This window comes from Silurus aristotelis (genome assembly GCF_946808225.1).
Source record: "Silurus aristotelis genome assembly, chromosome: 21".
In the NCBI taxonomy this organism is placed as follows: domain Eukaryota; kingdom Metazoa; phylum Chordata; class Actinopteri; order Siluriformes; family Siluridae; genus Silurus; species Silurus aristotelis.
Window position 1 is genome coordinate 15504809 of NC_139594.1, and position 13457 is coordinate 15518265.

Genomic DNA, 13457 nt, shown 5'->3' on the forward strand with positions numbered 1-13457 from the left:
GTGTTCCCATCTTAGACTCTGGATCCACCACAAGTCTAAAAAGAAAAATGAGGAATGAATGTACTGGTGAATTTGTAGGTGGTATTCCTAAGGATGTCTACATGGCAGCAAGAACCAAACATGGTTTTAAGATAGAGTCTTCAGGAAATATATGTTCAAGAAAGCTTTATGTTTCCCCACACCTTTATCAAAAACATTTTCCTATGTGAAACCTGTCCTTGTATGGAAAAAATTGTCATCCAAAACTTTCTACACTTACTGTTTTAAAATAAAAGAGCCTAATCATACAAAGTCATTAGTTCATTTTGTTTTGTTAGCATCACACAAACATTTTAATAATATTTGTATTCATACTCAATCATATTTATTCATAAAGAGCAATATATATAATAGTTATAATTTAGTTATAAATAATTAGTTATATATAAATGAATAGTTATAATAATATAGTATGGTATTCAGTAATATTCCCATCATATATTTAGATACATATTCCATTTCGTCAGTTTTAATTGTAAAGCACAGTTAACAATGGACATTGGCAAGCAGCTTTAAAGAAATATGATTAAAAAGGCATAAAACAAGTTGTCCTTATTTACATTGACATTGCACATAATAGCAAAGAACTGAAACTGTTAGATTTCAGCTACTTTAGCAGGAACAAGGTGCACTTTAAATGGAGGTGGAATAAAAACCCCTAAATTGAACCCTTACCATTTACTACTCTTTGAAAAGTCTTAATGACAAATCACCACTTTCCCTTTCACCACCTAGTGTTTCATCTGCAGTCACCCCATGGTGCTCTGGTCTCTTTAAAAGCTTGTCATTGGCTAAGTGCAGCAAACCTTAGCCTTGGGCTATACTGTAGAAAATTATTCTTGGTTTTTTGCCCTGACGCCCATGCACAAGAGAGCCTTAATACCTTCTCTGCTCATTTCAATAGTCCTGAAAAATTTCTTTCCTTTACCTATAATAAATTTGAGCTGTGCTGTAGCACTTTGTGGTGATGAAGGACGTGGCAGGGTGTTGCTAATGTGTGAGTATATTTCTGGGAAAACAGCCGGCAATCACTGAAACAAACACAGAAGTCAAAATCACGTTTGCCTTGATAGTTCATTCCAGACACCTGAATAGAAACAGAAAGTAGGAAAGAAAATAAATAATAATATAATATAATATAATATAATATAATATAATATAATATAATATAATATAATATAATATAATATAATTATAACCACAATTAATTTATTTTTCTGCATCTTTTGTTGCCCAGGATGTCTTAAATACACCTGAATTTCTATTGAAGGTTTTGAGTCACATTGTATACAGACACACAATGCCTTTGCTCATGATGAATTGAATCAGGTACAAAAATAAGGTTCACTGAGGCTGGAAAAAAATGATTAAATGAAAGACATTCGATGAATTTTATTATTACCCACCTAAAGATAATAAATGAAAAAATGTTTGTTAAGAAGTGTAAATGAAATATGTGCCTGAGTTCATTAAAATGACTGGTTACAAATAAATGTTGTGAATAAACTAAAGAATACAGAGAATTGCTGGTCCAATTTACAAATAAATATCTGCCAGTCTTATGTGGAACCAAGACGGATGGAGCATTGAAGACATGTCAGCGGCACTGGAGAATGTTTTTATAAAACAGTAATAATTACGTTTCCAAACAAGCCACCAAGCTGTACAAACATAAGACTTGGGAGTCCAGGAAAGAAGAGAGGTCATTGTGTTCAGTTGTGGATTCCCAGCACATAAACTACTGAACCCAACTTCCACCAGCAACCAATCTGGCCCCTCTGACACATACCCAGGTGACCACTACTCTAGTCATGTTGGTCTAACTACTTAATAAGTGGCTGTTAGAGGTTTTCCTGGATAAAGTCCAGAGCTGAAGGGGCCCTCGTAACAGCAAAGCCCAAATGAGGATAGCTTCATTTATCAATCTTGCCCAATCACCGGTATTTCCGAACCACATGTTGATTATTAAAATGTGCAGCCTCATAGACACCTGAAACAGTGGCTCCCAAACAGATGTGATGTGATAGTCACTCATTAAAAATGGCTGATCTCTCAGTTCAAGAACTACAATGTAAGTGGAAATCTAACTGATGGTACACCAATAATAATTCAATAATAAAAATTATATTTAAACCAAAAAGACACTTTCCTTTTCTTTTATATCTTCTACAATATCTTTCTGTGTGCCGTAGATATCGTTATATCCTGAAGAATGTTGCATTTCCAATCCCCTTTATAGATGACAGATGAGAAGCGGGTAGGTATTAGAGTGGAACACTTTATCACTTTACTCTGTAAGCCCCTTGATGAGGGACGTTCACTTGAGAATGTCATTCCTACATGGAGAAAGAGAGAGAGAAAGAGTATAAAGAGTCTCTTCCATATCTCTTACAATGCACCATTGTAAGGTGGTTTAGTAAAAAATATTAAGCCCACAGATACATTTCTAAAATTTTTAAAATATTATTTTTTGTTACAATATTAGTTCAAAATGAATGTTCTTGCTCTGCTTTAACTTTTACATGACAGTATAATGCAAGTTAATGCAAAATCTGCTATCAGTCAACATGCCTTAAACACAGACCTATGTACACCTAGCAAGATTGTTAATGACATTTTCATAGCATATGATTATGTCAGACGTAAACATTCCTACTACAGCTCAAACAAATTACTAATCATAGTAATTTGATATGTTATATATAAGCCTTTGCACAGATCTGAGATTTGCATGCTATACCTCAAAAGCTATTCATTCTGTCTGGAATAACTTTGTTATGAAGGGTCTGCAAAAGAAAAATCAAAGGAAAAATGAGCAATTATAATCAGAACATAGACATGTGGTGATGCAATGATGCATAACATACTATAAACAATGTCGGACATATTGTCAGACAATTTCTCAAATCTTTCATTATCTTTATATGATATCATGAATTAACAGAAGCTCCATACTCGTAGAAAATACAGGTTTCATTAAACTGGACATAATCCTTCAGTGCACAAACAAAAGAATTAATGCTAACAATGATAACAGGAAGACATTTGATTAAAAGAGATCACATTAGTCCACAAAGTTTTCTTTATTAGCTGTTCTCTCTTGTGATTCAGGGTAGACCTCCCATATTTAATTTCTACCTCGCTGATAGCATTTATCAGCAAAATCCTGATAAAAAACAAAAAAAATGCAACTTAAGCTCGAACGTAAGAAAGCCACAGAGGTGAACAGGATTACAGGGGCCAGCTAGGACAGACATCAGATTGTATAGCCATAAAGGGCCATTAGAGTGTTGGCAAACTGTACCTCAAGCCCCAGATGACAGGGCTTTTCAAGACTGACAGATGAAAAATATGAAGCTAAAATTCCTCATGACAGACAGTTGAATTAGTTGGTTGTGGGCTGGAAGCGAAGAAAAAAAATCAGGAAGCTTTGTTGTGTATATTTTTTCCACATGCTCATGCAACTTTGACTGTGTTATTACCTCATTTGATCAACATACTTTTTCATTAACAAAAAACCTGCTCACTCATTATGAAGATTCATCACACAATACATTCTGATTCTAGAATTAGTGACTAGATGGAATTACATTTAATAACCAAACTTGACAGATATATTATACACAAGAGGCGATGCATCAACTTCTGAGGATTAATTTGTTCAAATGAATCATATTAATTTGACAGCTTGGTCTATAATAATTGCTTCGAGATACGAGGATGTTTTTGGAACTACGTAAGTAGCAATATAACCTATAAGGAACAATGCAAGTTGTATTGTACTAACAAGCTGTTGTAGAAATATAATCAATGATGTGGTGGTGTGACGTCATGACAATTATTTTTAACGTTCCAATTTTTTTTTTATTCTTCTTATTCCATAGTGATTGCTAACAGTTGTAACTTATCAGAGGATCCTATTTCTAACCGTTTAACAAAGACACATAACCATAATGTCAATAAGTAAGTCAAAACTAGTCCTTAATGATCTCATTGTAATCAGTGTGTGGTAAAAATATTGTAACATTCACAGTCAGTACCTCCGAAGCCATGATATGGAGTTACATTTAATAGTCTTTTCCCGAGTTGAATCGACTGTCATTCTCCTATATGGGCTAAACGAGACAGAGTGATTATCTTATCGAGAGACCCTCGACAGGTAGACAGCCACATGTTCTGGTGTGTTGTCACTTTCCCTGGCAGAGCAGGAGCCATGTCACTAATCTGCTGCAGGGATCAGTCAGATGGGAGCTGGAAGTGATGATGGCTCTACTCACCCACCTTTTCTTCGTCTCATATCCCTCTACCCCCACCACCACTTCCCCGTCATCCAAACTGCATTAATTTGCTCCTCCTAGCACCCCTCAGGCCAAAATGTGATCTCTGTCCTGATAAAGGTCGGTGGAAGCGAGACTGCCAGACTGGCCGGGCTGGGTCGGAGCCTCTATGAGGACTCAGTGCGATACTGTCCTGGAGGGGCTAATGAATGGCATTCTCACATGTGAAGAAAGGCCGGGAGTCAGTCTGGGCAGCCCTGCTGTCTGCCCCCCCCTCCCTACCACCGGAGACTCCAGGCGCCATGGTGTAACTGCAGTCTCAGGTATGCTCAGCGGACATTGAGTGACATTCCCAAGCCCATGCCTAAGACTGTGTGTAAGAGCCCTTACAGTCTTGTCAACTGTATGCAATTAGTGTGAACAATGATTCGGCCTCATTCAAAAGAAGGCATCTGCATATTCTCTTATAAATAAACTGTTTTCTTTTACTTAAACAAACCAGATTGATCTGTTTAAACCATCCTTCTAACATCATCCTTTTCTGCATACTCTTTTTTGTGTAAGCACTTAAGATGATTACCAAATAGTTTTGAAAATAGAATAAGTGGGTAAGATCTTAGCTGAGGTTTTCACCGTCTGTCAGCAAATGGGAGCCATGGGGCAATTTTCATTGTGGTGCATGCGGTTTTGTGGTGTATGTGCTGTCATTTATCTACACTGCAGCACAGAGGCCTACCCACCAGTCGCTGTCAGTTCATTTCTTGAAAACGCCACATGGATCACAATGTAATTTGTACTTTATTGAAAAATGTGTGCCCTAATTGAGGCGTTATTTTTAATTCATGTAAATAGTTTTATTTTACATTTCACCACCAGTGTTACTTAAAAGATCTCTTTTGTCTCAACGTATACTTGTTCCACTTGCTTAATGGCACTGCTGAATGCTTGGTCTATGCACTCTCATATAAGTCTTACATGTGATTAGTCATGTGGAAGTAAAACTTATACAGCTTTCAACTAAATATTTAGAAAAGTAAAAGCAAACTGAGAACTGTACTCTACACTTGCCAAAGAGATCCATGGATGTTTAATCAGACAAAGTGGCATTACTAGCATAAACAAGGTGACATTGTATTTTAAATCTTGATTAATTACCAGTGGATAAAATACATCTAATATTCATTCATACATTTATTGGTTAATTTATTCATTCATTCACGCATCATCTTAGATAGGGATATGGTGGTGGTATACACTTTACTGTTGTGGGACAGGAATACACCATGGATGTTACACCAGTCCATTGCAGGGCACAATGCACACAAAATTATACCCTGGAGGCAAATGCTCATAATCATGACATCAAAACATTATGAATTTGGAAGGTAAAACGAAACTCCTTTTGTTTAAACTCAGAATTTTCCACAGAGTCGAAAATATGGGAACATCTGACTGATGTGTATTTTTTGTGTGTCAAGGTATTCTCTAATTAATAGTTTAGAATGTCTACTCCTGAGATGAACTCTTGTATTTAGCAAGGCCACTTTGAAGCTGAGAAAAACACCAAAAATACATTAGCACAAGCAGTTCGCAAACCCAATACAGCAATTTGGAATGTATTGAAAAAGAAAGAAACCAGTGGTGCACTAAGAGCTACACATCAAACAGTACGGCCAAGAAAAACAGCAGCAGTTGATTGCAGGTAAATAAAGAGAGAGCAATGAAAAAAAAAAACCTAAACAACAGTCAGTGACATTAGCAACATCCTCCACAGGGCAGGGGTAAAAGTATCACAGACCTTTGAAGAATTCTTCAAGATCGCAAATATAAAGGCCATACCACCATATGCAATCTAATCTTGAGCAATAAGAATCAGAAGGCCAGACTGGAAGTACAGAGACGAACTACGAATGTTATGGAACAGAGTTTTAAGGACTGATGAAACCAAAGTAAAGGAAAGGACAAAGTATGGAGAAAGACAGGATCTGCTCATGATCCAAAACACACAAGCTAATCGGTCAAGCATGGTGAAAGTAGTGTCAGTGTTTTTCTGAAAACAAGGCAAGTTGTTGGCAGGACATTTAAAAACATTTGGAGTCTAATACAACTCTTCCACTTAGTCTTACATATACAGGCACATTTTTACATATTCAAAGTACATGCATGAACCTAATATAATAATTACTGAATATAGATACAAGTCAGGTTTAATATGTATCATATATAAACAAGTGTTAACAGTTTTCACAGCTAAATTAATGAAAAAAAAAATTTGAATTTGGATTTTCTTTTGCTATTTAGTCAGGTGAGTTTTTATTTAAATATTTTAAATATTTTATTAGGTCTGGAACAATATAAATGTACAGAATCCAGGGCAAAACATTAATATTAATCTTATAAATTTAATAAATAAAAATTAACTGGGAAAATAGAGGAATAATTATCCTACACATAAAGCAAGGGGGCGCAGACTTTTGCACAGTAAACATAGGCGCCATGTTTTGGAGGCGGAACTGGCTAACTAGCAAAAAAAAATCCCAACCAACCCAAAGAAAAGCGCATGCGCGGATTTTTCTTTTCAACGCGCATGCGCTATCGCTTTTCTTTGGGTCCTGTCTTATTGTGGCTCACGGTTAGAAGCTAGCTGGCTGCCATGTCTGAGAAGAAACAAACGGTAGATTTGGGCTTGTTGGAGGAAGACGATGAATTTGAGGAATTTCCAGCCGAAGGTGGGTGAATATAAGAGATAAAGTGTGAGATTTGGGCGACCAAGAGCGGAGAATAGACGGCTAGTGGGCACAGTGACTCAGCGAGCAGCTAACTGTGCTAACGTGTGCTGATAATGTTTTGCTAGCAAGCGAACTAAATTAATAACATTTTGTAAAGTGAAAAGTGTTATAACGCGTTATTAAGGACAGCTTAATACGTCCTCATAATATTCTAAAATTACAAGATCAAAAACGTAGTTAGGTGTTAGATGCTAATGTGTGCTAGCTGTTTAGCAAAAGGTTTCAATAAGATGTTAGTCTCTCCCTCTACATTCATGGCATTTCGCAGATATTCTCATTAGGACACAGATAAAGAAAACAATCATTCTATTAGGTGGGACAAGAGTTAGAAATAAGTTCTAGACCTCCCAGTGGAGATAAGTGTCTGGGAGCACGTCTTCCTTTACCCTTAGAGATGGATGGACCAGTCAAGTGGTTGTGGATCAGAGGGAGCATGGTGCATTGTATGGGGTGAGATAAGTGCTGTGAGGAAGACGGGTGCTGGTTTAATTTTGGCTTTGCAGGCAAGTGTCAGTGTTTAAAATCTTATGCAGGAAGCATCGCAGTGGAAGAACATAGTAAGGTTTAAAACAAGTTATGTGTCTGCATGCTGGATCGGTTACAGTGGTCGAATGTCTTTCAGAGGCAGAGCTGCCAAGAGTAAGTTGCAGTAATCCAGTCTTGAGACAACGAAGCACCGAACAAGCATCCGAGTAGCCAGTGTGGACACAAATGGACTTCTTATACTGTAAAGGAAGAACTGTTTGGGATTAGTCCTTGGTTACCCATATCTGTGGAAACTAGATCATTTAATTGCCACATTAGATTAAAATGCAAATAAAAAAAAGAAATAAAAATGCAAATGCGCCGTATGGTGTTTTCTTTGTTTTAGTTTGAAATAATCCCACACTTTGAGTCGTTTTCTTTGCCCCGAATCTTCTCCTTGCCCCTCACTGTTTTCTGCACGTTCCTCCGTTTTTTTCATTCTGCAGCATCTTCTGTGTAACCTGTCCAGAGCGCTCCAGGGTTTAGCGGGTGGTGCGTTAATAATAATGGTCCGTGGAGAAACAGTGCTCTGTGTGTAGTTAAAAGGGCTAAACGAAGAAAATAATTTGCTTAAATGTTTTTTTGTATTTTAATTGCTCAAGTTACTCGAGAAATTATTTCAGCCCACACTCACATTAAACTTTAGTAGTTCAGAAACTTGATGTTTTAGTCATCTTCAGAATACTCATCAGCCTTTAATAATGATAATAAGAATACTGCGGATTCTGTTCCACCGAGGCTTGCCATTTAAACCTGTGTTCATTCTTAGATTGGACAGGCTTGGATGAAGATGAGGACGCTCACGTGTGGGAAGATAACTGGGACGATGATAACGTAGAAGATGACTTCTCCAACCAGCTGAGGTACACTGTTGTTTTCTGGCAAGCGCGTTTCATCGTTCCTCTGTGCGGTTACGTGCACCTGTCTATCTGAACAGCGTTTTAACAGAAAAAAAAAATTAACCAGAAACCTTCTCAGACATAATGTTTTGCAGTAGAAGAAGTTGCTTAGTAAGAGCTTCTCGATTCAAGTATGTGTGCCAAGATTATAAGATTATCGGCACACACACATTAACTTCATAAAGCAGACTGCAGGCAGGCTGTTGGAAAGGAACTCGGCACATGCTGGTGATTTTCCTGCCCAAAACAATTTTCAGTCCGCTAGCAGGAATCCGATGGGTTGAATCAAAAAATTGTTAACAGAACTTTTCTTCCAACATTTAAATGCTAGTGAGGAGATGAAATGCACAAGATCTTGTGAAGGCAGTGAGCAACCTGAACGTGACTATTAGAACATGTAAAAAGGAAAATGATAGAAGGCACATGTATTGAGAGAAAGCAAAGCAATATTCAAGGATTATTTGTAGCCTATACAAAAATCCTTAGCTCTTAAAAAGTCATGTGCGGGAAAAAAACACTTGTGGGGATCTTTAGTTTATTTTTAATTTTTTTACACATTTCAAGTAAATTGTTAAATTTGTTTAAAGTTTATTAAGTTATTATATAAATGTAGTTTGTTCACTGTTATGGAAAACATTTCACCCTTTTATTATATTAGCTATTGTACACTTATAAGATGAAAAAAAGATGTTCAGAACAGTTTTTCCATCAGACTTAAATGAGCGTTTGCATTGCTGTATTCTGTTATAAACTCTTTCGTATTAATTCTTTTTGGCAGAGCTGAACTTGAGAAGCACGGCTACAAGATGGAGACGTCGTAATGTTGACCGCTACGTATCACGCTGTCGAGTGGTTAATCCCAGATGAACATTGTACTTATTTCATGTGTAAGAATTCAAATGTGAGGAGTGTTATTAGTGTGAGGAAAATGGATTAGATTTTTTTTTTTTTTTTTTTTTTTTTAGTATGTGTTCACCAAAAGACTGTTTGTATGTGTTAATAGTTGCTATAATAAAGCTATTCTCTTCTTATCTGGTTTTAGTTTCATTTTTGTTGTGTGTGTGTGTGTGTGTGTGTGTGTGTTACAAATACAAATATTTGATGTTACGAATTTACTTGCGATTAATCGCACAATTTAATCTGTTCTAAATGTACCTAAAATTAATACTTAAGTTTTTAATACACTAACTAATTGTAACAGATGTTATAAATATCCTAATTTTACTCAAAATCTCTCCCTTTGTTATTGATGTTTAATTATTTTACACTCTGGAAATAATTCTTTTAATATTAATTTATTTTGAGAGACCGTGCTTCTATAGTTATGTGCATTTTTTAATTTTGGTTAAATATGGTATGTGGTTCCTGTTAGAATTATGTTCCAGTTGCTTTCCCTCAGTTTGCTCTAAGCATGACTGAGGAAACGTCAACGCTGAAATTGTCTGGGAAGGCAATGTTTGGTGATTAAAAATTATTTGTCGGTAGAGTTTATTCTTTTTTTATTTTTTTATTTTATATCTGTCCTTGCCTTTTAAAACGTGGTCCTTTTAGAAAAAAAATTATTTGTAATAAAATTGGTCAAACTGAAATTCGCTCTGCCTTAATCGCGAGTTAAATTAATATATATAATGAGATTTTCCGAACAAGTACATGAAGAAATGCTTATTACATGCTGTGAAACACAGGAGTGGAAACACTTGTGATGGTGATAATTCTCACATACTCACATTCTTTTAGCATCAGTTTAGTGATCCAACAGAAAAAACACGGCTCTCTTTGGTCAGTTAATAAAATGCTGGTAATTATTATGTAATAGTCGCACCAGACCTTCACCGTTCTGCTTTCTTACTGCTTAAATGCACACCACAAATGAGGGCAATGATGTTTTGGGTAATATTGCCTCTGCATCCTCTCCAAAATCAGACCCGTTTAGTAACATACTGTTGATGCAACTTAACGTATCACTGTATAAGTTACGTTTTCAGTAATAAAAGTGTAATGACTATTTTACACATTATATCTCCAGATAAACCACTAAATCAGTAAACCAGTATTTAGCAGTAAATATCACTACAGTTGTTGGTAGTTTATTATTTTGTGGATTTGGGCCTGACTAAATTTTGTTACATTTATACAAGGTAAGCAGGAGAATAATTTAATTCACGTACATTTAAATCAGTTAACCGATATACTTTTTTAATTATAATAATTTTATAATATAAAATAATTTTAATGTAATGTTGTTTCTTGATCTAGCCAACATTGTATGCTATTGTTTTTTTTTGTAAAATTATTTTCTTGTTGGTAATGTTGACACTTTGCTTAATTAAAAAACGTAAAACGTAAAATCCACCAGTTTAACCACCACATCTAACGAGGGTTAAGCTTCTAGGCTGATAACTGAGATTGTGGACAGATCCCTGTATGTGTTATTCAGTGATCTAAACCCACAGAGGCAGGGAAAGCAAGCTGAGAAGCAGCTCCTCTTCTGTACACAGCACTTCCTGCTGAGCCTGTGGTGTTCGGCAGGCAGATTATCCAGTACACTGTGTGTTAGAGGCAGGGGGGTGGTCACAGTGTGTCCTGCCTGGGCCTGCCCACCTTCGTCATCGGGCCCTGGTCTTCCGCTTTGCTCAGCAGGGGCTCCCACAAGCCAGTCGAGGCCAATTTGCCCAGCCGCACACCCCTTGCAGAATGATTTCTTTGAATGTGTGGCTCTTGCTCTCAGTGCCATAATGAGCTGTAATCGACGCCAGTACGACATCTTTTACCACAGGAGAAAATCCTCCCGTTCTGCTCCGCCTCTGCATGCCCTCTTTCTGTTTTACTGTCCCCCTTTTTTTTCTTAGTTGAGCCTTTGACTCTGTAAGCGCATTTATTTAAATTATTTCCAAAGCATTCGGAGTTTCATTTAATTTTTCCAACAAGTTTCATTCTTCATTTTCAATATTCAGATGATTTCTTGGGCGATTTCCTATTACCATTGAAACATAGCACGGTTTAAACACGAGCACTACTTCTACAAATGAACCTAATTTCATAGTTGAGACACCGAGCCTTCGAATTAAATGAACTGCTATTAAGTCAATAATACCTGCACTTTTTGTAATTTTAACAGGGGAATACAGAGGAGCAGGAGCGTACGCACACGCACAGCCAGACATACTCATAACATGCAAATCCACCGATACCCCCTTGAAAATGAGTGCTGTGGGCTGGATGATTATTTTAATTGTTGGAAAGTCGGCGAGGTGTGAAAATCACTAAGTGAGAGGAACGGGGCGAAGAATCCGAGACCATTTTGTTTGTGCCTGAGGCATAAGATTAGCTTTGTGTTTGACTGAAGGTGGTCTTTTTTGAGCCATCCTCAAAAAACAACAAAACAACAAAATAAGAAAGTATCGTTAGGCATGACTGTAACATTTGGTTTGGGTCTGTAGTGTTTCTTTAATTCTTTAACTGTTTCCACTTGAGTCTGTATTATGTTCTTCTATCTACATAAGTGAAATTATAGATATGGCAAGTATTCACATATATTATATTGCTTGCTATCATAATTAATAATAAAATGTCATTTATTTACATAAAACCAGGAATGTTGTTTCTGATCAAATAATCAAATACTGATGAGTCATTCCAGGTCCCACAGGTATTTCTCACACTCGGATATTTGTTTATTTTGTTGTTTATTTTGCGTATCCTTTTTTTTTTGCAATGAGGGAAAGTGAGAGTGACTGTGGTTCTGTGCTGCACACGACCCCAGTGAGCTTCCCTTCCCTGAGCCAAGAAAAGATGGGGCTGTTGAGCTGGGAGTTTGCAGCTGCTGCAATAATAGGCGTAATTGCACATTTTCTTTTGTGGGGCTCAAATTAGTGGCAGAGCACAGCTACAATGCCCAAACTGCGGGTAAAAAAAAAAATTTAAAAGGAGGGGGGAGGGAGAGAGAGAGAGGCTCATGGGGGCAAACTGCTCACCAGTGTGGTCCATCACCACCACCCACAGCTCCCTGTCCACACCTGCACTCGCCCTCGCCAAAGTAAACACAGATAATAAGGTGTAATTACTTTAAAAATAATAATGAGAGCCCTCCATGTGACAATGGCCAGCCTGTTTATTGAGGGATGAAAATAACTTGTGAAGACACAGATGAGGGTTCCCCTATCAGGAGACCCTGAAAAGGCTGTGCCATGTGTTAACCTTGTCTTTCAGCCTTTTTCCCCGTGACTCACAGTACAGAGTGAACGAGTCAGGCAGAAATCCCAAACTCTGTCTTTTAGCACTTCCACTGTAACCTCCATCAGAGCAAAGTGCCCTGTTACAGCACTCGGGATCATTACCATTAAATGACTGCTGGATATTTGCTCCTATTTTGCTATTTCTTTTGTTTAGGCCTACTGGTTACATCTGGTAGAGCATGTTGTTATAACACAGTGAAAATACTAGTAAGGATAAAGGTCATACTCATAATTTTCTATCTATCTATCTATCTATCTATCTATCTATCTATCTATCTATCTATCTATCTATCTATCTATCTATCTATCTATCTATCTATCTATCTATCTATCTATCTATCTATCTGTCTGTCTGTCTGTCTGTCTGTCTGTCTGTCTGTCTGTCTGTCTGTCTGTCTGTCTGTCTGTCTGTCTGTTATGAAGACATCTATATAACGTATTCATAAGACATTACACAATGAAATGATTCCAACAGATATTTTACTGTCTCATTACATCCATCTACTGTATGTGAAAGTGATATATATATATTATAACTGTAAACACGTCCATATCGTGTTATAACACATTCATAAGCCATTACACACATGCACCAACTCTGAATGAAGTCTACACCTGTGAATGCATATAACACTCCAAATAAACAGGCTTATTCAATATGATAATGATATTATATATTATTATTATTATTGT

General features: G+C 36.8%; 1 protein-coding gene and 1 long non-coding RNA gene across 2 annotated transcripts; one reads left to right on the top strand and one right to left on the bottom strand.

Annotated features, from left to right (window-relative positions):
• Positions 1 to 1504: 1504 nt before the first annotated feature.
• On the bottom strand, positions 1505 to 8390 carry LOC310716577. The gene is made up of 3 exons (XR_014530632.1): positions 7450 to 8390; positions 2780 to 2825; positions 1505 to 2375 (listed from the first exon to the last, which is right to left on the bottom strand). It is a non-coding gene; the product is annotated as an uncharacterized lncRNA (long non-coding RNA).
• On the top strand, positions 6885 to 9560 carry sem1 (SEM1 26S proteasome subunit). Its single transcript, XM_083523869.1, has 3 exons — positions 6885 to 7045; positions 8400 to 8493; positions 9308 to 9560. The coding sequence occupies exons 1-3, from the start codon at positions 6970 to 6972 to the stop codon at positions 9348 to 9350; spliced, it is 213 nt and encodes a 70-aa protein (XP_083379995.1). The 5' UTR covers positions 6885 to 6969; the 3' UTR covers positions 9351 to 9560.
• Positions 9561 to 13457: the final 3897 nt, after the last annotated feature.